This window comes from Chaetura pelagica, unplaced genomic scaffold, assembly GCF_000747805.2.
Source record: "Chaetura pelagica isolate M959 unplaced genomic scaffold, ChaPel_1.0 scaffold159, whole genome shotgun sequence".
NCBI classification, from domain to species: domain Eukaryota; kingdom Metazoa; phylum Chordata; class Aves; order Apodiformes; family Apodidae; genus Chaetura; species Chaetura pelagica.
In genome coordinates this window covers 5,160,135-5,185,951 of record NW_009954555.1, presented here as the reverse complement: position 1 = coordinate 5,185,951, position 25,817 = coordinate 5,160,135, and the positions used below count along the sequence as shown (strand labels likewise).

Genomic DNA, 25,817 nt, shown 5'->3' with positions numbered 1-25,817 from the left:
CACCCCGCACCCCGCATCCCGCATCCCGCACCCCGCATCCCGCATCCCGCATCCCGCATCCCTCCCAGTGCCCACCAGGGAGGAGGTTGATAAATGGCCAGTTTATGTTGCTGTCACGCCCGGTTTGTCCTATGGGAAATGTGTGTCTCTCTCCAAACGGCTTATTGCCAACCTGTGGCTGAGGCCATGATCAATCAAACTGATCAGGGATGGCAAACACGGTAACTGATATAAAGAAGATTTCTTAGTGCACAGTTCGAGGTGAACGTGACAAATGATGGAGGGAGAAAGAATAACTTACAGGGGGAAAACCAGCCCATTAAATGCTGAACTTAAAAGGAGCTTTGGGAAAAGGGGTTAACAACAATTCCTGGTAACATGCACCCACATTCCCTGTTCCTTAAGGTAACCCTGAATGCCTTCCCTTACAAACTCTGGGGATAATGCAGAAGGAATGTGGTTTTAAGTGCAGTCCTACTGGAAAGAGAAATTCAAAGCACCTACACACCCCTTCAGTGCTCACATGGGATGGTTCAACAGGCAGGTGGGAGCAGGGCTGCCCCACAACTCATGTCCTGAGGCAGAGCTGAGAATGATGCTCTTCCCACAACTTCACCTTTTTGCCTTCCAAACCAAACTGCAATGCAGTGCAACTGAAACGTGCACATAGAAACACACTTTGTAAAACAAGATCTAACTGTGGCTCCATTTTGTCCCTTTTTCCCCAGCAGACTTTCTCTGAAAGGTCAGATTATTAAACTCCCTTTTGGCTTCCCTGGTCACACAGATCTGAGAGCAAATCTGGCCAAACTGGGTGCAGAATTTGACCCATGATCTTTTTGGGGCTGGAAGAGGGAGCACCCCTGGCAGCACCAGTACATGGATCAGCAGCCCTGACTGTGGGAGCTGATGCAGTGGCTGTTGAGCCCCTGGCAAACATCTGCTGTTATTCACCTGACTGAGCTTGCAAAAACAAAGCCTCATTTGCCAGCAAAATTAATGAGAAAAGAGTCTTCAATGAGACAACAATTTACACCTCACAGCAGCAAAAATGTTCCCTGAAATTCACCTGCCTGGGTTCCTCCCTGGACAGGCAAGGAACAGGGAAAGAAAGCTGGGGATTTCTTTTCAGAAGCATTGTCTGCTACTTCAAAATCAGGTTCTTAGCTGGGCATTTTATTTTATGGAAACCCTTCCAAACTGGATGAAGGTTGAAATAAATGGGCCTTTGCCCCCCTCCCTCTGCCACTGCATTTACTGACAGAAAATTCTGCCCTGTGGCTACACACCAGAGAATAGATGATATGAAGATCTCACAACATATTTTTAATTTTGCATTACACTGAAATCTGGGAGACATTCAAACACCTTCAGAAATGTACCTGCTCAGCATCTCCTGCCCTGGCCTCCCAGAAAAGAGGGAGCTGCAAACATGTCCCCTTTGCCTCGAACAGATCTCTAATCTGGCCACAAACACCAACCTGCTGCCTTTCAAACGCAGAAAAACACAAACAGAAAAGCCAGAAAGGCATCAGACAATCAAAATTAGTATAATGGCCACCAAACTCTGTTCTTCTCCCCCCTCCTTTCCCAACAGATACGTTTTAGACTCTGTAATAATCACGCAGCTAAGATACAAGATCTCTTGTTGGCAATAACCTACATGACATGACTTAGAAGGCAGGTGTTACTGTAATTAGCTATTGTTTGACTATCAAAAGTCGGAGCTGATTAAAGCCACTAAGTACAAGTGCACTATTTTATTTCAAAGAATATTATGAACTGCATGCTGGGGCTCTTTCACTGCGGCCCTACCTTCCCCAGTCTGCTAAGAGCCCATGCCAGCAGTAATCAAAACTAAAATCTGCATAAACCTTCAGGGTTTTAATTCAAGCAGAGCCCTTTCATTAGAAATATGTTACTTTATGAAATCTGGTCGCCAGCAAGGGGAGAAAAATGTGACTTCTTAAGAAAAGTGAATGGCATCTCTTTAGTGATTAACCCAAGATTAATGGAAGCTCCTACTGCTAGGCCTAAGTCCATTTTATTGCTAATTCATTTAGGTACTATTTCAGATGTACTTGATGAAAGTCACCTGCTAAGAAGTCATGTTTTGGCAAGCAAGGATAGCCATTATGGTCAAATCCCAAATAGAATTTTTATTAAAGAAGCTTTGAAAAGTGTCTTGTATTAGTCTTTCAGAGACATACTATTTAATGGACTCAATTAGTTAAAAATTTGGGGCCCAAGTCACTAATAAAACATTCATAAAGCTTTTATTTTATGTTTTTGTCTACATGCATCCCTTGTGTTCCAGGTAGGATGAACACTGCACCGAACAGGGACATTTATATACAGACAAAAGAAGCAATACTAAGACTGACTAAGAAGTGGGTGGGATTTGGGATAAGTGCACGGTTGGATATTGGAAATGTTGGCTTGGCAGAGCATCTCTTTGTTCCCCGTGACAGCCTGAGGAGTGGGGACTTATGCAAATCACATGTTCTTAAACTCTACATAATCGTTGGGCTTTGGATTCTGGATACGTTGGTAACATGAGGTTTGATCTCCTAACACAAATCATTTTAGTTTTAGACTTTTCTGCAGTTTGTCCTTTTTCTAAATGAGAGTTTAGGAGATTAGAGAGCACAGAAAACTGCTTGATCATGTAAACTGTGTGTGGGAGAGACACCCTGCACAGACAAACTCTCTGTCTCCCTTCCAGAGCTCAGCCCTTCCCTGCAGGTTGGGCAAGTGCAGCCTGATCCATGGACAATTCCACCTGCTGGCATCCCAAATTTGTTATGTTTTTATACTCCTCCTGAGATACTGACTGTGGTCACTGACACACACCATGCCCCACCAGACAGACCTTAGCTCTGATGGTGGGAGCTTTTCTTCCCTTTCCTGCACAGCCCTGCGTGTAAATGTGAGGAACGAGCAACTCCAGAGCAGAAAGCAGCAAACCCACCCTGCAGGGTCTGCTCAAGCTGTTTCAGCTTGTTTGGGCTGAGCTAGTTCACACTTGGGGTGATGACTGACTGTGGAATCAGCTGCTGGGGCCCAAGAGCTCACACACAGCCAAACTCCACAAGTCACACTCTGCTCTTCCACAAGGAGTTTGTAAATCCCTGAGCTTTGGTGGCACTGGCTGTGCAAGAGCCCAGCTCTGCCCAGGGCTCCTTGAGCCACCTGGAGCTGCAGCAGCCAAGCAGATTGTTCCCTGCTCACCCACCTTCCTGAGGGGTTGGCTCTACCTGACCATGACTGAGGAACCCCAGAAATCCCATGGGATGACAGTTATGGAGCAATTCGTGCTCCGCTCGTTGCTTCTCTTGGGGGTGCAAACCAGGGGCTCTGGCACAGAAAACCTCCCCCTCCAGCTGCTCAGGGAGAAGGGTCAGTCAGACCCACCCCCCTCACTGACAGGACCAGGGTCAGTCTGGGCCCTTGGAAAAGGTGACTTCCCACGACCTTCAGCAGTGATGATGTAGCTGAGCCCAGTGATGGACCAAGTTTGACCCAGGGCAGGGAAACGAGCTCAAATTTCCCCTCAGTCCAAGGCCCATAACTTCAAGGAAGATCCCCCCAGACCCTGTTCCTAGCAGACTGCTGCTTCACCCTACCCTTTCCTCAGGGTCATTAGCAATATTCAGAAATTTCCCAAATGGCAAGAGATCCTGGGCTGAGCTGTGCCCTGTGGGGGCTGCACAGGAATCCTCACGGACCCCCCAAACCCTCGGGGAGGGCAAGGCCACCTCGAGAGCCACTTGATAACCCAGTTAACCTCATCTGTCCCTCCTGTGTGCAGGGGCACTCACACATGCAAATCTTGTCTTGTTCAACCCTGTTTGTTCACCTCCATAGTCCTTGGGTGATTCAAATCTGTCTCTTACCATCCTATAATACCCTTGTCTAACAGTTCTCTTTAAATGCATGTGTTAATTATCTTGCCACTGCTGTAATTTCTCCCTGTAGTCCATTAATTAAGAGGTCACAATCTAAGAGCATGTTTACCCAATAAGCTTTCTTTTTTAATTATCCTAATTGCTTGGATACTGACAAAGACTCCATCCCTCCCCTTTCTCTGAGTGGATTAGAAAACGACATTTCAAAGCCCCACACAATGATGGGTTTGTAAAACACACATATATGGATGTGTTTATAACCCCACAATGTTCAAACATCAAAGGTCAACAAGACACAAGCTGTTCTATTTGTACAGCTCCATCAAATGGAGATGCAAATTGCTCTTCATTAATTTATCTACTGGTCTAGAACGTTGTATTGGTCAGGAAAAATATAAGCAGAGTTTTTAAGCAGGAATAAGAACAGCCAGATGTATGGAATCCATTCTGGTCTGGAGAGCATCTGAGGCAGGAGGGCACCTCTCCCTGCACCCACATGGAGGCCTTTGGAGAGAAGCAAGCAAGGAGAAAAAGGGAAAGAATGAATGAAGGAAAACAAAATAAGCTTAAAGATCAATTATTATTTCCCCACCTCCAAACCACTGCCTTCCCACAGGTCACATCTTGGCAAGCTGGTTCAAATACTCCTTTTACTGACTTAGCAAAATTCAACAGACAAAAATTCCACTACCTCTCCTCCTTTTGTCCAGCTTTTAAAGGGGAAAAGTAGCTATTTGAATTCCAGATAGGATTTTAACACAGCAATTAGTAGAGGTTATGTCCAGAAAAATCACTGCATTGTCAGCATGTGAAACAACATTTGATATGTCAACTAATTCATTTTTTTTTGTTTTAATAAAGCAAATGTCTCATTCAGACCAGTCATCTCAGGAACTATATCACAGAAGTATAATTACTTAGAAATTGCTTAGGTAAGCGTGATTGATGCATGGTAAATAGATGTTTCCAGCACTTATTGTTTCTCCCTGATGGATTAGGAAGAGTTGTTTAACAGTTCATTTGACCAGTCTCTCCTGGTGTTTCTTGAGTCTGGCTGTGCCAGTCAGCACCAGCAGTTCCTGGTAGTTTAAGTCTCTTTAATAAAGATTAAGATGTCAGAGGTCCTGCATTGCACAAAATCCCAATTTTATTAACTTCTCATTATCAGCTGAAATATGAAGTGCATTTCTTTTCATCTAAAGTAAGGCACTTTCTCAAGGGAAAGAGCAGATATATAATTTTCATTTATGATGATTAAGGGTGGGTTTGTTCCAGCCTTGACTGACGCTGGGGAACATTTTCTCACATGATGGGCACCACGTGCAATGAGAATTCTCCCCTATAAAGTGCCCAAGTGTTTCATGACCATGGACTATCAGAACATGCCAGGAAGCTGGCAGTGGTGAACTGTGGGGTGGAACACTTGCACTAGAGCACTTCAGTCCCTAGCAAGGAGTAGCAACTCACCACGTACCCGACAGAAACACTGACCCTCACAGCCACTCAGGCAGGACAGATGAACCACGGGCTGTGGTCACAGCCAGCCCACGTTTCTTCTTTGTGCCCTGCAGATCCTGGGAGGCACCTGAGGAACAGCTCCAAGGCTGTAGGACACTGACTACAGCAGATGGCAGAAGCATTCAAAGTCCACCCCAACCAGGAGTGCTGGTAAGTTCTGACACCATCGCTGTGAGCAAGTGAGACACTGACCCTGCTGGAGGCAGCAGCACTGCCCAGCACCCTGGCCTTGGAAGGACTTCTTTTTAATCCTGGATGTCCATAATCAAACTCTCACACCAAAGAGCCAGAGGGCAAGGCCAGGTGAGCAGGGCTGGACCTTCCAGGGAGGTTTGAAAGCTGACGGAGTTCCTGCATTTTGCATATTTGAAGGAAAGTCTTTGACGTACTTCTTGTTTTCAAGCCTGTCTATTGCAGGAAGGAAGGAGCTGGCACTGCCTGTACTTTCCCAGAACAGGATGACTCTTGCTGCAAATGACCCCCCAGGAGGAGTTAAGAGGCAGCAATGGCCCTTCCAGTGCCACGCACGTCCCGAGGGATCAGCACCATTCCCAGCCCTGCTCTTGTGGGGGTTAAGCTCTATTACTTCTGGTCTCTGACACTGCTAATGGCACTCTGAAACTAATTGCATTTCTATTCCTATACATACATCGAGGCAACAAATAAGCCCTTTAATCAAACAGCTTCATCTACTTCTAATTAATTCAATTTCTGTGCCTTTTTAAGAGTACAGGAACACACAAAGATACTGATGATGGAGCACATTCCGCTGCCAGTTGACAACTTCTGCTCTGCTCAAGCCTCCCTCATGATTAAGACTAGTCCTGCTTGTCACTATCTTATATCTTTACCTCCAGACTCAGTGGATTCATGCCAAAGACCAAAGGTAACACACAGTGGCTGTTCCAATCACCTCAGTGAATTGCTTTTGCACTTGCTTACAGATTCAGATCACTTTTTGTTTTCATCAGAAACTGTATTAATCTTGTCTTTCCAGTGCACACAACAAGGCAGGAAGAGAAGCCTGTGGCATCAGCTGAGCAAACAGGATGGTTGCTGTTTGCATACCCAGACCTAATGTACAGCCCACACTTTGAGGGCCACCAGCTTTGAAGGAAAAGCTGTTTCTTCTTCTGCATGTACTTCTCTGATAAAACAGGTCAATGTATCAGGAAAAAAACCACCCCCTCAGTATTTAGGAATGAGAAATCCATATGCCATAAGCTGTCTCTTTCAAAGGTATGTATGTACAAAAGGCATGATAAGTGGGTGCTGAATAGTTAGGAGTGGCAATTATCAGTTACACGTATCATTATAGTCTCTCAACTTTTCAATAGCACAGAGTTCCTAATACCATGTTTACTAGATCAGGTAAAAGGGGACTCTTAATACTGTGCAAATATGACTTACCAAAGGACTTTGCTTTCTCACCTATTCTTGGGCTTTTCAAATCAACATTATTAATTGGCTGGCTTATCTGTGAGTGCTGTCTGGCAGTTAAAGGATGTTTCCACCCATTGCAACGATACATAGAAACTCAGCAATGTCAGCCACAAGGACAAAGAGCTTCCATGTTGAAACAGAAACATATTTTCACACCTTCAATCTTCCAAATAAAGCACAGTGAATTTCAGCATTAATTTGTTATCCTTTGTTACATCTGCTGTTCCATATTCTATCATCCTTTTTCCTGATTATCCCAATGCAGAACTCTGGCTACCAGTTACAGATACTAGGGAGGGTTTGGGGCTTTTTTTGCCTTTTTTTTTCTCTTTTCTTTTCTTTTCTTTTCTTTTCTTTTCTTTTCTTTTCTTTTCTTTTCTTTTCTTTTCTTTTCTTTTCTTTTCTTTTCTTTTCTTTTCTTTTCCTGTTATTCAGGTGGGTATAAATGTATGTGCTAGAATCTGGATCAACTCGATTTCATACTAGGAAGTTCAGCTACAGAGGAGTTCAGGAGGGAACTTTCTGCCCTTCAGATCAACCTTCTCTTCACCTGCCAGCTCCCCTGAGCACCAAAATCCACTTGAAAAGGAAAAAAACGTTTGCCCGATAAGGAACAGTGAAAGCAAAGACCACAAACCTTTCCAGGCACCAGTAAAGAAAAGCAAACCAGTCCAAAATCAGAAGAGAAGCACTCAGTGCCCATCCCACCCTGCCAGTGCCCTCCAGCCTCACAGGCAGCCTGCAGAGGGAAGGGCAGCTCTGCTCCCCCTGCCTCCTTCCCCCACCGTTTCCTTTCCTTTCACACCGGTTAACAAGATAAACTCACAAGCACCATAAAAACCCCAGAGGCTAGAAAGGATCTCAGGAAGTCATCTAGGCCATCCCTTATTCTAATGCAGGATTGGGTATATCTAGTCCAGCCTGGCAGGTATTTGTCTAAACCTCTTAAGAGCCTTCAGATATTTTATCACCCCCCAGGAGAGCCTGCTCAGGTACTGAACCATTCTAGCATTTCATTTTTCTTAACATCTAACTCAAATCTTCCTTGCTACAAGGCTGGATTCTTCTCATCTTATTCTGATGGATGCATGATACAAATACCACCTTTTCATGTAAGTGCAGAATATGAATTCCAGCTTCATCTAGCTATTTTTCAGAATCATATCTGCATATATTCAAGGAATTGTCCTGCAGAAGCATGATCAAACAAAATTCCTTAAAGTATTTCTGTTTCTTTTTAATAGGGTTTGCCTCTGCCACCCCATTGGCTTTGCAGTTGTGACCTATGAATTCAGATGCCCAGGAGAAGGGGTTTTCTTTCCTTTTTTCTTTAAAAGAAAAAAGGGAAATGGTTATTCCTTGAGGTAGATATTTAAAGAAAAAATCAAACAAATATTTGCTGTGCTGTGTTAGCATGAGAAGGGGGAGCACTGTGTGAGCACTGCAAAGGCAGGTGAACTGCTCTGTGAGCAAGAGCAAACTGGGGGGAGAAGGGCCACTAACAAAGGGCAATCGTGGCTGTGTCAACACACAGAGAGAGGGGATGGTTATTCCCAAATGGGAAAGACAGTTACCAAACACACAGCTATTATAGTTCACTGTTTGACATATTTAAGCATCACAGAAAAAGAGCACAAAGAGCCCAACAGGACCAGAACAGCCAGAGATCCAGGATGACACAGTGAAGATCAACAGAATGGTTTTCCCTGCCCAGACAGAGTCCAGGACATTTCCTGGTTGACACTAAATACTAATTGAACTCCATATCTGAAAAGAAATAAATAAATAATATTCTGCCTCTCCAAAGTCTCAAAGTGTTGAGGGTTTTCCTCCAGCAGAACATTATCACAGTAAAAGCAACTGGCTCCTGTTGCTCCCAGGGCTCTGCAGGGCTGTGTCCAGCTGAGGGCACTTGGAGCCAGGGGCCACATCTGCCAGTGCTGCTATCAGGCATTTTTTGGTTATTCATCTCTTTTTGGCCTAAATCACTGGCACAGGGGTTTCTTATTCATAATTTTTACCATTCACTTACTATCTAGTCCTCTTCCAAAAACTGCTTGTTAGGCCACCCATATCCAGGTCTGTGGTGCTGCTTTGTAATGGAACAATCCATTTACACACACTAAAAGAAAAACGACTTGCTCTTTAATTCCACTAAACCTCTGCAAGGGGGAAAACACACACTCCAAGCCTTGTCCAGCTCTAAAGCATTTCTGAGCTTCAGAGAACAAGAAAAAAATCCATTAGCTTCTTTTCTCATTATTTATGTACATAAGCTTCTAACACCCTGAGCCTTTGGCTGGCATTGCAAACACAACAGAGAAAATACAACAATGAAACCTATTTCTTGGGTATTTCCAGCCCAGTTAGTTTGAGGAATTAGAAGAAATTAATTTTTTTAAAATGTCATGTGCAGGTTTTTCATAGATGTTTTGAAACCAAAGGGGTTCTAATGAATTTCAGAGATGCATCCAAACTTCTGAGCCAGGCTCCAAAGCAAACAAAGCTGCAAATTCTGACATTCATCAGTGACTTGTTTGCCAGCCTTCCTATCACAAAGCAAAAAGGGCCATTTGAAATCACCTCAGAATAATCTGCCTTCGTGGTCATGCTCATTTCCCAGCCTCCATCTGTGTAGCACTTTTCAGTCACAAAAGCACAACCACTCATATAGCAAATGGGCAAACCTTGGTCAGGGTTCAGAAACAACACAGACATACACCAGCTTAAATAACAAACCTTGTTTTCCTGACTTGGTTGCTCTGAGGAAATCTTGTTATCTGGATAATAATAATTAAAATGTCTACTTCTTAATATTATGACTTCTTTCCTTGGATTTAAATACCCTTCAAAGCAACATTCCCCAGACAGCTGTGGAAGTGAAGTGCTCTGCCTGAAGCCATCCCAGCTCCAGCATGAGGGTGGGTTTTGGCTGGTTGCAACCTCTGCCTTGACCAATACAGCAATGGCTTCGAAGAATGAGTGGGATCTTAACTCCCAGCAGGGCAGGGCTGCCCAGCTTTGACCCAGGGCAGTGCAGATAAACCCAGGTTTGCTCCAGAGGAGGCCCAACAGTGCCTGCAGCAAGGCAGAGAGCAACCAGCCCTGTGCTGAGCATCACACCTGGAAGGGGAGATGGGATACCATTCACATCAGAAGTTTTTATTGGCAAAAGGACCACCAAATATATAAGCTGCCAGGAATAAATTTACCTGGGGACTTCAAGGGCATGTTCTAGTCATCAAAAGACAAAAAGCCTGAAAGAAATTATCTGTCTCCAGGGGAGGCACAATCTACTTATCAAAGATTGTTCGTCCTTCCGATTGTAGGGAATGGGACAAAACACCCAGATCTCTGTTCCCAACAGACTTCAGGTGGGAAGGAGACAACCAGCAGATGAAGCATATGAGCTAACAGAGGGGTAATGATGTCAGAATCATGACCATTATAACTTGAGACAGACTGAAGGGGAGCTGAGGTCTCAGAAGGCTGGGGGTGTCTCTCAGTGTGCAGATTTCCAGGGCTCCCTGGGCCCCCTCGTGCCTGAGCTCTTTCCATGAGTATTTCAGGATTCACCTTTTCTAAGATTGCCATGGCAGAGTTAATTATTTCAAGGAAAAGGCAGCTGGGCAAGAGGCTGCTTGAATTTGCCAACATAACTCAGCATTTATGGGCATAACTACAGAAAGATGGAAAAAGTGAACCAGATATTAAGGGAAATGAATAAACAACAAAAGTCAATAATGTCCTGGGTTTATATATAAATACATGTAATTGCAGGAGCAAATATAAAAAGTGAAAACTCCTCTAGATAGATTTTTAAATTTAATTCTTAAGGAAAGAATAGTGATACCACTCTAGCACTATCAAAAGAACTACCTAGAGGCAATAGCATTTATATGAACTTCCAGAGTTCCCAGCAGGTTGCACGTAAGGAAGAACAAGTCTTCCAGGGGATGTGAGCTGAAGCCTGAGACTGAAATTCCAGTGGAAATTAAGAGAAACAATTCCTTTAGGACTTGTGATTTATTCTTCTGGAACAGAAGGAATTATTGCACCAACCAGGCTCTAAAATGCTCTGACAGCAAATATGCATAACTATCTCTACAGTAATTATTAATGATCTGGAAAATGCTCAGCAGTGAGCTGAGCTCACTCTGCTCTGGGGCCAGCTCTCATTTCAACAACCCTAAAACCATCAGCTAACTCAGGAGGATTAGGAGATAGGATGTCTCAATATGACAGAAGATTTCTTCATTTCACTTGCTCACAGGACACATTAAGCCTAAATAGAACCACGAGGAAAACTTCCTCTGAAGTTTATAAAATAGTTTATAATCTATTCCATAGCTTTCTGTACTTCTCCTCTGCACCTCTGTGTTGTGTTCCAAAATAAGATGGGGGGGGGAAAAAGAGAAAAAAAAATAATCACTTGAGTAGACAAGTAAGGATTTAAGCACTTAAATGAGGTTCCTCAACTACTATTATGATGATGATGTTATCCTTTTCATGGGTAACTTTTCTGTGTGCATTAACAGGTGGTCGAGTAGTACATGTAGAACTATACATTTCAAAGAAAACTACCTAGATTTCAAATATCTGCAGCTGCCCAACTGGACAGAAACCTTCACAAGAAACCCCTCTGTGGTGTTAAGAGAGAGTTCAGGTTCCTTCTACTCAGCTCAGGAATGTAATCAGGGGCTTTTCAACACTTAACATCGAGGTAAAGCTGGAAACTCAGTGAAAATGACTCAAGCCATAACTGAAGATGGAAAGATGAAGTTCATATTTCATGGTGGGTTCCCCCCCTCCCATTATCTGATCTTCAGGGTTACGTGACTCTCAGAAGTGACTGTCAGTTCAATAAAGGGAAAAGCAAAGGCAACAAGCTGGAGAATTACCAGCTCCAAAGCCCTGAGAACTGAGTGTGAAGCTTCAGCCCTCACTAGGGCATGAGCAAAGCCCCAGGGGACCCAGCCAGGCCCCAGGGGACTCGCAGAGTTGGTGGCACCATCTCCACCTGCTCAGCCTCCCCAGGTTCCCACGCTCCTTCCCTGCTGGCACCAGCTCTGCAGGGAGCTGCTGGACTCAGACCTGCTGACCAGCTCAGTGGGGAGAAGGAAAAAAAAATACCTCTCTGACCTGCAGGTTGCAACCCAATAACTAACTCAGAGGTCACCTTGAGCAACTTTGAGGAAGCTCTCCTGTCCCTGAGCTCACACACCAGCCACTTTGGACTCTGAACTTGGCAAGTCCCCAGCACCTTAGATACCACCAAGTGCTCACTGCTCTGGGAGAGACCAACTAAAGCTGAGACTAGAACTGGTTGCTTCCCAACCCAAAACTACTCTGCTGCTGAAAAGTTACAATTCGATGAAGTCAAAACATGCACAGAAGTTAAAATTTATCAGAAGTTAAAGGAAATCCTCTGGAGGTACAACTCAGTTAGGTCTCAGTGAAGTATTTTTGGCCCAACACACAAATGAAACAAAGTTTTGGGAACTCATGATATTGTGAGAAGAAACATCCATGTTGAGTACAACAATTTCGAGGGCAATCATTGAGATGTGGAGCCAAAATGTTCTCATTAGCCTCAAGAAAGGCTGGTTTTACACTGCAGGGTTTAGCACAGCAACTGCATCTGCCACAGCCAGCAAAGGGAATGAACTTCTGCTCAGGAGCTGCTGCTGTTGCTGAGGTGCCTGTGGGTGCTGCTGAACTCATTAAACAGTTGACTTGCAGTAACTATCTCTCTTTCAAAACTGCCCTATGAAAAATAAATGTGGCTTTTTTCTTTTTTTCCCAAAACACATACTTTATAACCTTGTAAAAACCTCATCTCACCTAAAGCCCCATCTAACTGGCACCACCAAAATACACTGCACTCCTGGAACCTGGGACAGCAGTTGGCCCTTCCCTGCTTTGTAAGCCCTAGATATATTTCTAGAGCAAAACATGAACAAAATAAAACAACAAAAGCAGGTTTGGGGTTTGCTATGTTCTATATATTTAATTACAGGTCACGTGCATCTGATTCCCTGTTTTTTGGCTTTTCTGTTTTTGCTCTTGTTCAAGCAGCACCATCAGTGCCAGGAGCCACCTTCAAGTCTCTCTCCCCCCATGTTTCCTTCCCCCCCCAGTCACTGTCCAGGATTTTCTCTTTGGCTAGCAAACCCTAAGAGGCCTCCAACCTGATCTATTTTCTCTTTAATAGCTGCACAACATGATAAACCCAATCCTGCACCCACCTCCAGATCACAGGTTATATTCATAGAACCATCTGGCTTCTCTAACGTACGTAACATGTACAATAAATCCCGATTCCAAATTTCACTCTGGAGCAGAACCCTGTCCTGCTCAGTGCAATCCATTCCTACAGCCCTGGTGTGTATTCCCGGGACTGTGTAAATAACTGCTGGCAACACACCCCCAGAGTCCCCTCCCTGCTGCAGGATCCATTCCAATCCCCTCCCTTCCAGCCCATCCCTGGTTCCGAATCCAGGCCCAATTCCAGGAAAACCTCCTGGCACACTCACCCTCCACATCCAAGGAGGAATTGCAGCAGTGGGCTGAGTGGGGGGACACAGGGGGGGTTACCTCTGGAGTTAACACACAGTTCTGAAACCCCAGAGGCCATCATTCCTAAATTTGTGATGTTTTGTCTACTCCGGTGATTTAAGGTTTGTCAGAAAATGTCAGAAAGGCCAGGAGGCCAAGGGCTTCCTGATGACTGAGGATTTTCTTTCACATGACCTTCCTGAAGTTGATTTTGGGCTCCAGACAGTGCTGCCTTCAGCTCTGACAGGGGCCGGCTGGCAGCAGATTCATGGGGATCTCTGGGGCATTCTGGCATTTTTAAACTGCGCAGAGGCTGTAATACCTCCTCATCAGCCACAATATTATTTCCCCAGTAATCACCTTCCAGGCAGCACGTAAATGCAGCTCCTTCTGGTAGCAGGACCAGAGTGTGTGTGCCCCAGGTATGCAAACAATTAAAACCATCTCCTCATTCAAGTGAGCCAGTCTCTGGGCTCTCTCGTGTGACACTGCCCGTGGTTTTTCTACTGAAATTAATTCTCTGTGCGCCGAGAGAGCAGCAGGATTGTTAGAAATGTGTTCCAACTGTTTGTGTGTGCTTGTGAACATCTGCACAAGCACAAAGTGAGGACAGTCCTGCCTGGGACACGTGGCTCTCACACTGCTCAGGAAGCTCCGAGCGACGAAGTTTATCAATTTTCAGTCCGTGTGTCTGAACCACAAGAGATCACTGAGCCAAAATCCTTCCCCATGTCCCTCACTCGGGGTCCTGCAGCTCTGCAGGTGGGGCAGGAACCCCCCCATACAGCCAGGGAGGGGAGAGGGGGCTGAGGGAGCCCGACTGTGCTGCTGCATGGACACCCACCCACAGAGCACACGGGATTTTGAGCCACTTCCAAACAGAGGGAGAAGGGAACTAATGACTTGACCAGCAGATAATGAACGAGTGTTTCTGCCCTAATGAGCTGGGGTTGCACTGGTGCTGAAATAGGACTTGGACACTTGCTCTAAATTACTAGGGGGGTGGTTTGGGCTTTCTCCCCCAGAAGCAGAGCCCTGCAGGGGCACGAGGGTTACCCAGGACAGCAGGTTGGACTCTGCTCCTCATACAGTCTGGACACAGCAGATCAGCAACTCAGGTGGAAGGGAGCAGGCAGGTTTGTCCTGCCAGTGAACAATCTCCTGCCTCCTCACCTCCAAAACCCCATCACTGGCTTTGTTTGAGATGCATTGCATGGAGACAAGGTGACCCCTCGTAACTGCCAGTGCTCGAGCTAAAGGGACACTTCTATCTGCAGAGATGCTGTGGAACAGAGATGGTGTCACTTGGAACAAGGTGGGTGATACCTGTCGGACACTCCCCTCAGCTGCAGCAACTCACTTATTTAAGAAAATGAAACAGCAGGTTATAAATGAATGCTAAAAGCACAGATCAACATCATTGCTCTTGGCTTTACAGAGCAGGCTGCAGTGATTTGAGTGTGAACTCACCTGGAGTGGAGAGGAGGAGAAGAACCAACCTAAATCACAAAACCATCTTATTTAACATGGAACGAGGCACTCCCACCCTACCCCTGTCTCACAGTGACCTGCCAGCAGGGAAGCAGGAACTGCCAAGACACCTTCTGATCTGGACCTCTGGAACTGCTGGGAGCAGAGCCCTGTGCTGGGGCATGCTGCTTGCCTCTGCTTGTGACACACGTGGCTACAGCTGACCCAGAGGGGCTGGAGATACGGGCACAGAAGACCTAACCACTGCTAGTCATCTTAACCTGGCCTGATTTATGGGCTCAAAACACCCAGAGGCCTCTTCATGGACCCATTTGTCACACACACATGACATAACCAAGCCCAAATATCCCTATCATAGGAATGAAATGTCCGATGTCATTCCTGCAAAAAAAACCCACAACAAACACCATCACTTTCTTCACCAACTCCTCTCTGCCAGCCTCACACCTTTTTTTTGGCTTTACATGCTTCGTTTCAGCAAAATCAAGGATGCAAACTTCTTAGAAGTACTTAGTTTCCATGGAAACCTAAGCTGACCGCAACATTATTGTTCTCAAGAGGGAACTGACTTTACTATATGTTCATTCACTGAATTAATGGACTCCTGGTTCTTTTATTAGCAGCTCTCTAACAATGGAAAGAGAGAAATGTTATAAAAAAGACTCTCAGACAACTGTCCACTCCTTTGTCCAGGGCTTATTGGAATGACGCCAGCTTATTCAAGAAAAGATTATAAAAATCAACTCCAAGCTGCCTCTGTTTGTGGCAGCTAAACATACCTTGGTTTCATAAAGATACAACCTATAAAACAAGCAAATTAGAACTCGTTCTGAAACTGTGAGGCAGGGATGGTGTTGAAACTGGACTTTAACTAGAGCTGGGTGTTGTCAGAGGATCTCCCAGGGCTTTGTGAAGCACCATGAACCTCCCGGGCTGGGCACTGCAGAGCTGGCTGCATAAAATCCTGCTCTCCTCTCCTGAGCTAGGTTTAAGCACACAAAAGCAGGGGATGTCTTAAAAATAATTCTGGCTGGTTAATAATGTAAATTCTCAGGAAGTATGGAGACTGTTTTGAAACCACTAAAACCAAGGGTTTAGTTCTTAATATGCAGCATAGAAAGATGAAGAAATATCACTGAAATTTGGGGGTTTACATCTTTACTAACAGCTTTAAAACATTTTTTATTGCACAGAGATAATAAAAACATTCCTAATATATTTCAAATGCAGACATGCAAATGTGTTTCGTGCAAAGTGCTGCAAATCCAGGAACTTTAAACAGCTGAAGTTAAAATCTCCAAGCCAACCTCTCCCTGCATGGGTAATATTATGACAGACTGTGCTCAGGCCTGAGGGTTTTTGGCCCAGCTAGTAATTGCTCCACAAAAGACAGTTAACAGTTCCCTTGCTCTTCTCTAACTACCTTCCTGACTGCTTATTGAAGTCTGATTTCTTACTCCTCTGGGTCATCATTCATCAGTCCTACAGATCCCACTGGGAGAGACCAACCAGACCTTTCCATATCCCTTGTTGCCAGAGGCCATTTCTGACGGCCCATGATATAGAAAATGTCTTCACAGCAATCCAGTGGGACAAACTATGGTTATAATACCCAAATAATCATTTTGCAAATTATCATAATTATCAATCAATCATCTTGTGTGAACAATGTCTTTCTGAAGTATCAGATGGTTCCTGTGACCTATAGCATTTTGTATATAATAATAAACCTAGAAAGATTTATGGCCCTATCCTGCTTTGCATCTGCAGGAACAAAACATTAGCTGATTTTTACTTTTGTTTTAAGAATAAGAGCTTTCCATCTACCTATGTTTCTTGTTTACTGCTTGGTGCTTTCTAGGAGGTCAAGATTTCTAATCTCACCTACTTTTCCAACAGTAACTTTATTTTTACAAAAAGCCTATGAGATTTGGAGCAGAGAATAAACTCCTGTGCTGCATAAATTACTTCAGTTTGTAGTGTCATCAGCGTGATATTACCAGCTCCTGACATTGTGCAAGGTAGGTATGAAGCCAGCCAAAGTGGGGGGAAAAATGGGTTTTGTCTTTAGTTTCTGTTATGTTTTGTACAATCCCAGATTGAATCCAAGCCCTTTGAAGCCGATAGCATCTCCCCCTGTGCTACCTTCTTGTTAATGGATAAATTCAAGCTCTCCAGAAAGTCAAAGAATAAATTTAAAGCCTTTTGCCCAATGCCTATCCTATTGGATTTTGATAAGACGGCTATTGAGCTTTAATAATGTCTTCTATCCTTTTTCAGCTGGCCCTTAACATGTCTCTTTATTTGTCCCTAAAGCCTCTTCAGCGATGCCTTTTTATTACAAGTCTCTCAGCCTGCTCTCAGGGGAGACAGGGTCGACAAGAGTGATAGATAGATAACTCTATAGATTATCTCCCACAGATGTTTTCTCTCCAGTAGCCCCTCAGGCTATTCCCTCTAAGTAAACAGAAACTAAATAGAGAGTCTACTGAAGAGAGAAGTCCCCGAGGTCTCTTGTCACCATAGTCAGAAAAACAGCCCATCCAGGGGAGGTGGGTGAGGAGCTGCAGGCACTGAGCCTCCCTCCCCAGCAGGCTCAAACCAGCAGCCAAAGTGACTTTTAGAGGAGACAGAAATACACCCAGCACAGCTCCCTGGGAAAAAAAGGTGTCTTGTAATGGACACTGACCCTGTTTCCTGCCAGAGGAAGTCTACATCTTTCATCTCCCCCTCAAAGTTAAATCAAAATGACAATGAAGATAATGGTAACAAGCCCATGTTTCCAGTGTATTGAATGTGGTGGAGAAGCTTAGAAAATTCAGAGGAGGAGAACATGGGAGCTGCTCTCTAAGCAAAATAAACAGCCTGCAGGAAGATGGCTTGGAAAAAAACCCTGTGTTTGGGAATAGGGGATAATAAAAGCCCCCAGGTATGACTTATGTATTGGTGCACATTCTGAGAGTGTGCACCCAGCTCACTAAAATAGTTAACCTCCCATTACTCCCTTCAGCATTACTTTCACAATCAATTATTACAAATTAAACAAACAGGATGAGGAGCTGATGCATATTTGTGCAAGTTAAGCTAAGTACCAACAAGCAAAGGAGATAAGAGGAAAACTCCCTGGGAGCACAGCACGTTTCAGTCTATGGCACAGCATCTTCCCAGACATGGAAGAACAACCCTGGATACAGGCCCTGTAATACCAATGCTAGAATTCTTCATTCTTGTGAGACAACCACTAGCAAACCGGCCAGCTTTCTGGTGACAGTGGTCCCAGCAGAAATAACAGTAATACAAACTGAAACATACTGGACATACTGGGAAAATACTTGTTATTTTGCTCCAAGCCAAACAAGGGCCTGCTTTATTCTCCAACAGAACAGTGGCTGCTGTGCTGCCCCCTCACACTTCTCACTGCCTTTCAGTTTATGACAATTACCTAAAGAGCTGCCTTTTTCTTCCCCCTCCATCCCCCTTCCCCCTGGCAGCTTAACAGCAGAAATAACACTGGGGTCAATTTTTAAGCAGAGATTGCTTCCTGTGCCTTTTCCTTGCTATCACACTTCCCTGCTCTGTTTTTTTTTTTTACCATTTTTACAGATTTTCTCTGCATTCTAGAGATATTTTTTTCTCTTCTTCTAGTCCTTGTGACAACCTGACTCTGAACCACCAAATGAGCCACTGAAAATTCTGGTCCCTCTGCCTGGCTCTAACTTCCTTTGCTCCCAGTTAAATCAGCCCACCCACTACACTTACATTTGTCTTCAGTCACCTTCTCACCACCAACTTATCTCTGAGAGAACAGGAATAAATAGAAGTCAAATCTCAACTATTGCGTCTTCAGGGACATGACAACTGAACGATTCAGAGAGGCTGGAAAAGGAAATCTTCTCCCAAGAGGGCTTTGTACCACTGCAGCAAAATGCTAGAGTACTACTTACAAACAATTTTAAGATACTACAAAAATTGTACAGAATTATTTTCCATTCTTTATTTTTCATTTTCTCCTGACTGAAAAGCTGTCTAGCAGTAGTCTTTTCACAAGCCATAAAGTTTAGACTTGAACTCTTTACCTTACTGCTTTGACCTTTTTTACCCTAGCTGTAAAACCCTACTGCCCATCCTTCAATAAATTTATCACCTCATAAACTCCCACTAGTGCTTCTCTACGATGCACTTAAAAGACAGAAGTGGAAGGCCAGTCCTTCCCCCCTTGTCAAATATCGTAATTGTCCAGTTTTATACCTGCTGCACAGGAAAATATTTAAGGACACAATGTTTTCCAAAGGCCTGCAGTTCTGGCAACATGCTCCTTTGAAACAAAAGCAATGAAGTTTAAATACAGCCCCATGTACCCAACGTGTGAAGCTGCCAGCCTAATGTTTCATACCCTTGGTTCATACAAAGCCTGGTGATGCAGGTTGTCTGAGGTAGGGATGCAGAATTAATTTCTGATCTTGGAATCAAAGACCAAGAAAGAAATAGCTGAGCAGCCCTGAGCCATGAAGAATTGACTCCATCCCTGTGATAAGTGCCTGGTGATAATAAGAACCTGCCGCCTTGTCACCAAGTCTGCTCAGACAAAAGGATCCCACAGAGGCAAAGACAAGCCCCAAGTGAGTTATGGAGATGCACAAGGTAAAAAGTTCAGCAGTGTTGTGATAGGTCCTGGGCAAGGTCAGGGGATGGTCAGAGGATGGTTGGTACTGGCAGCCTGGCTGCCTCAAAGAAAAGCTTCTTTTCCTCAATGGGAAGGAGAGAAGGGCCACACCAGACATGGGTCTAAGTGTCTTATCCCAAACTAACTTTGGAGCCTGACAAGTATTATATTTCTCTTTGTTTGGCAGAGCCAAACTAGTGTTTCCTTTTAGCTTTCAGAGGAAAGAAACACTGGTAAAAGTTGCCTAAATGAATGAGTAGAAATGGCAGTTGTTGCAAGTTCTGATTTAAAATATTTTCCACTTTGAAAAACTCCTATTTTATGAGCAGGGCTGGGAATGCCCATGATAAGACAATTGCACATGACAAGAACTGCAGCTAGCTCGTTATTTGAACCAGCACACACCAACTCTCAACACCCAGAGAGCCTGAAAGCAGACATAACTTGGAACACTTCCCTCCAGCAAAGCTGTTAACCAGGGAAAGAACATCATGGCAGAGTTACTGAGAGTAACCCCGACCCAGATCAGGCTCTGGCTACTGGAACATGCAGCACTGAGGCTGCCTCACAGCTCCTAGGAAGAAATTTATGCAGCTGGGCTGTACTTGGAACACGTTTTTCTCTGGTCAGTATTATAGTTTAAGCATCACAATATGATGAAAAGCACCAGTAACACATCATGAGAGTTAAATTTTATCCTTCTGTGTATCTCTTTTCCCTTGGACTGCACATAAGCCACATTTACAGAGTGAAGTGACCTCTGAAAATTTAGCACTTTTAACAGAGGACCAACATTTTCTTTTACTGGAAAAGAGGTAAATGAGGTTTTTCAATTTGGACTGATAGCTGTTTATATTGTAGCTGGATCAAGGAACACTTCAAACTGCTATTTTCTTTTTCACAAATACTGGAATCACCAAAAGACAGGAAAATATGCCAATGGAACCACAATATGTAATCCAAAAAAGCAACAGCAAACACTGGAAAACTTTTGGGACGCTTTTGTGATACACACCTTCCTCCAAGAGGAAGAGAGAAAAATGGCTACGTGTGTTTCAAAGCCAGACAGCAGAGCAAGGTGTGTAAGATTGGACCATGTCCTACCTTTTTGATATTGCCCTCTTGGGAGGTCACCTCAGGATCAGTCAGTATTTGCTGTGAAAAAAAAACAAAACAAAACAGGAAAAAAAAAATTAAGTTGGAATTGCAACTGAGAATGTCATAAAATAATAAAGATGATGATTGATGATGATTTTTATTATTATCATCATTATTGTTTTAAAGCCAAAAGTCTCACCTGCAACAGAACGACGCAGACATTTTGAAAGCTAGATGCTTGTAGCTTCTATACATCATTTCTGTCTTGTATTTGGCAGCCAAGACCAGGTGTTCCCTCCCCAAATGGCAGGGGGTGCAGAGCGTGGGCACTGAGAGGGAGACCTGAGGGCTCTTCTGGAGCGGGTGCCCACGGGCAGCACCGCGGTCACCCTGCCAGGGGCTGGGTGGGAGGAGTTGGTGACAGGACAGGGTCAGGCCTGTGACAGTCACCCCCCCTGCACCCCCAGAGAGGCTGGAGGCTCCTTTCCCATCACAGACCCCTTGCTCTCCCCTCCCCATGCCTGGAGCCCAGCCAGGACCTTCCCTCGCCCCAGCGGAGCGTCCCGAGGGCGCGGGGAGCTCTTTAATTCCTCCTCCAGCCGAGGTGTGGGGACACAAGTCATTAAAACACTGCTGTGCTCTACCTCAGATTAGCTGCAGGTCAGTGGGCATTCAGGGAGGTCAAGTACCTTGACTCAGCATCCCTCGGGATGAAGAGCCCGCCGGGCCCGGAGGGAGCAGCCGGGATCCCGGGCTCTCAGGAGCTCCCCTGACCCCGGGGGGATCTCGGCTGTCCCAGGTTCAATGTGGTCTCAGTGCCAAGGTGGGGTCATGGGGCTCAGGGCTGCCAAGGCCAGGCAATGTATTTTGGCTACCAAAGAGCAGTGGGAAAAAGCTCCAAGGAGAAGAAAACTCAGGAAACCCAAGATGAAATGAGCAGGGTTGGACCTTGCAAGGAACCTCAGTAACAAACAGAAGGGCCGAGGAGGCTCCTGTGTCTCAGCAGCTGAGGATTTGGCACAAAGCTCTTGGACCCCTTTGACTATGCCCAGGTGAGATCGACCAATTTACCAAGTTAAAAAAATGCTGGTAAACATCTCCAAGCTCAGCTGTAATAACATGTCATGTTTTAGACACTAAGAATCCCAACCCATTCGGTAACAACAGCCCTAACAGAGCCTGAATGGGTTACAAAGCAGTTGAAAGGAAAATAGCACCAAGAGGTGCCATAAAACCCTGCGTGTTCCTGCACTTGTGTGTGCACACAGGCGGGCTGAAATCTCACCCTGAAATACTGGAAGTCAAATATCTGTCACATGCAGCCAGAAGCTCAGGGGGACCTGCTGACTGTCCCCAGAGCGGAGCCCTCGCAGCTCCCAGACCTTCCACCGGGAACCAGTGACACTCCAGAGCCTTCTGAGAATGAGGCCATGAAACCCAGAGCTGCAACATAAACCATCCCTATGCTAAATGACTGCAAAGCCCTATGGAACACTGCTGCCTCCCAATGAAGACACTTAACTCTCATTATTATATGCAAAAAAAATATCTTTCAATACAATTGGTTAAGTATGTGCATCCAGAGTGCATAATCCCCCCGTTCAGCATGACCATAAACGTAGAGGGGAAAGAAAATCAAAATGAAGTGCAAATTGGGCTGTGGTGCAGTCCTGTATAAACAGGCTTAAGAGTCAGGAATTCCTGAGTCTCAATCCAAATGCCAACACAAGCTTCCTTTTGTTGGTTTGGACAGATCTGAGCTCCAGGGGCAAGTTCTGTTTCTCAAACCGTATTTGTTGTTTTTTCCCCTCAATTCAGAGCAGATCACTAATTTCAAAATTCTTAGGGAATTTCTGCAAAAAGCATTTCATACAAATTAAAAATGGTGCTTCTACAGCAAAGCATCAGTGGCTGCTGCTCTACCAGGTAATTCAGAGTATTTCAAAATGGCTGATTTTTGACAAGGCAAAGTATTGGTTCAGTTTCCTTCTCTTACAGAACTTCTGGGGAAACAACCTCCAACTTCATGAAGAATTTTAGTATTGTTAGAACCATCTTCACACTCAAACTATCAGAACATTTACATGTGGGAAAAGGTATTTTAGCAGTAGTAGGAGATTGGAAACTCTCTTTAGACCGTATTTTCCACCTTTCCTCTACAACAGGTTTTAAAAAGATTACTATGTCCAAAATGGAAGAGTATGGGACTAACTTCTGCCACAGACTTTCTGCACTAACTCAGACATGGCACATCACCTGAATGTCCTCAGTTTCCTGTTTGCCCATTTCTTCTTTGCTTGACATTGAACTACTGTTGGTGCTTGGTGAGGTGTGTAGTGTGTGTAGGGACAGAACCTCCCCAGGCTGTGGGGGAAGTCTCAGAATTCCTTTGCATTCCCAGTTGGGAAGGAAAGCTGTCTGACAACCCTGTTCTAGAGGAATAGGAATAGGGGCTGGATCAGGCACAGGGGCATTCTGTGAGCTCGGAGGGGCAAGGACTGTCCTGCCAGCCCAGGCTCTGCAGCCAGAGCCCAGCGTGGTGCCTGCAGAGCTGCCATGGGAACAGCACCTCCCCATTCAATGAGAAAGGGAGAAAGAGGGAAAGTAAGTACCAGATGCAATGTTTATTAAAAAGAATAACAAAAGATACTTTGAAAATCTACTCATTGGGTAATTTTAGCTCAGGCTGGACTTCATCTTATGCCGAATGCTGTAAGACTGAATATCTAAATATAGTGCTTGACGTGCACAGTGGGCTGCACTTTTGCAGTTAACACAGATGTTCTTAAATGTACTCAAAATTTACACCATATGCTTTTTCTATCAACTGATATGTTGATTTTAGCCAAAAGAAAGACAACATGTCAGCAGCAGCCACGTCAGGACGAGGTGTGTTTGAGGGAGCTGGTTGGAGGTGGATTCTCCTCATCCTGCTGGGGAGCTTTGCTGCCTTCCCTCTCCCCAGCCCCAGCAAGCTGGTGGCAACAGGACCCTGACTTAGTTACATCAGTTAGGGATGTGCTGCAATTTTTGCAAAGCCTCCCGAATGTATACTAAACATGTCAAGTAACACCATGTGATTCTTTTTGAAAAACAGTTTACAAGCTGGCATTCTCCAGCTGCAGTTAACCCTAATTTGATTACATTACCGAGACAGATCACAATGAGCTTATGTAAATAGTAACGTTATCCATTCATTCCCTGAGCTCAGATAAACTGTCATTAAAAAAAAAACAAAACCCACAACCAAAAAAACACAACACCCAAGCCACAAGATCCCAAAGCTTCAATAAGCATGACTTGATGCATTCAGCAAACCCTCCAGTGAAGAAGACGACGGACGAGAACCTGCCCCTCCTGTGTCACTGTGAGTCTTGGGGGTGAAGAAGTATTTCCACATTTCCAAGCTGGAAACAGAACACCCAGGGACTCCCACAGAAGTGGGTATGCAGGTATTAGCACTTTTTTCAATCACTTGTTCCTCATTATCATCTGATGCTTTAGTGAGACTTCAATACCTCACTCCCAATGGCAGCAGGACTTTAAGCCTTCAGCTGAATCAGTCCCAGGTACCTGCCCCTGGAGCCAGCACTTCCCAAGCTCTCCATGCCCACCTTGTAGAGTCCCTGTTATTAAGCTACAAATCTTGTCCTTTGTGATTCCCATTAATTATTCCTTTGAAAGTTTTACCCTGCAGAGCCCTGAGTGTGCTGGCCCTGCCCCAGCCAGGTGCTCCCGTGAGATTCCCAGAAACAGACACAGTCACACAGGGAAGTGCTTTTCTGGATGGAGTCCAGGAGCACAGAGCACCCTGTGGGAGTGGAAACTCCCTCAGGTGTGGGTGCACATTCACCCCTCCAGATGTGCTGCAGCTCCCTGATCTCCCAGGAGGACCAGCAGTGCTGAGGACACCCCCCTGTAGCTGTTCCCACAGAGGCTGGAACTGGGATAAAGGGGTTTGCAGGAAAAACTGAACCTTCTCCTCAGCTGGCTCCCTGGGCTCTAACACGGACACAAGGTGCTGCACAACTTTGGGCTGGTCTCTATCTGCTCTAGCAGATACCACACCAACATTCTCACTCCCTGGTGCCCAAGAACAATTTTACAAAAAGAAAAAAAAAGCGTGTGAAGCATTTTTCATTGTTACCATCAGCCCGAGACACGAAAGCCACCCCTCAGTCTATTGACAAATGCTGCAGCAGGGAGAAGCTGGTCAGCACTGCCACTGGCAGCCCTGAAGGCTGCCAAGAGAAAGGGCTCAAGCAGGAAGGGGCTGGTTTATTTATTAACAATCTGCCAATTTTGAAGTGAAACCAAAAAGCCGATTCGTGCAAAATGTGACACTGTCACAACAGCTGCTGCTTTTCTAGTTCCTCTGTGAGGTTTGGCATCATGCAGAAAAGTCTTGTGCAGCATCTAGGTCAGCAACAAGTCCCTGCTGCTTTGTAGCCACCCCTCCCATCACATAGTCCAGGTATATTGTCCTGGAAACCAGGGAACTCCAAGGAAGCCCACAGAACTGAGGCAAGATCTGCTGAACTGTCAGCAATAATTACATAGGTATAAAAAATTTAAATGGTAAATTTCAACAGCTCTTGAACTCTTAACGAAAGAAAAAAAATCTACTTGAAAGGCCTTTAAATGGAGATCCAAAGACTGGGTTTGCTTGAAGTCACATGGTAAATCTGTGGCAAAATTCTCAGCCTTTTGCCCTCACTAACAGACTATGGAGCCTCCCAACTGAATAAACAGGAATAATTAATGATCTGATCTACTGTCACCAAAGCTATCAAGTCCTGAAATGCATGTGGAACTATCAGCTCTCTTCCCTGCATGGCCAAATGGTGCTCCATGAGCTACAACAGCTTGTGCAAAAAGCAGTTGGAGCTTTTATTTGAGTATTGGCAGAGTCTGAGCTGCCTGAATATTAATTTCAATCCAGATGCTTTCTGTGTCAACATTTTCACCTGTGGTTTTCATAGCTGCTTTTACCTTCCAGCACAAAGAGACACACTCTTCATCTGAGCTTCCTGAAGCTCCTTAAACACCCTCATGATTAATGCCCATTTTTGATACTTGATGCCTTTGTCTTTATAAACACCACATCACTCAGCCAGGAGATCCTTGCCCAGGAATGC

The 25,817-nt window shown here is 44.8% G+C and overlaps 1 protein-coding gene across 1 annotated transcript in view; it reads right to left on the bottom strand.

Annotated features, from left to right (window-relative positions):
• The window catches only part of PRDM16 (PR domain containing 16), a 189,046-nt gene that overhangs the window by 126,509 nt on the left and 36,720 nt on the right, over positions 1–25,817 (bottom strand). The window contains exons 3-4 of the mRNA XM_010005282.1: positions 20,686–20,736; positions 19,167–19,169 (exon numbers count right to left, since the gene is read on the bottom strand). Coding sequence (XP_010003584.1) covers positions 19,167–19,169; positions 20,686–20,736 — 54 coding nt within the window. The remainder of the gene's footprint in view (positions 1–19,166; positions 19,170–20,685; positions 20,737–25,817) is intronic.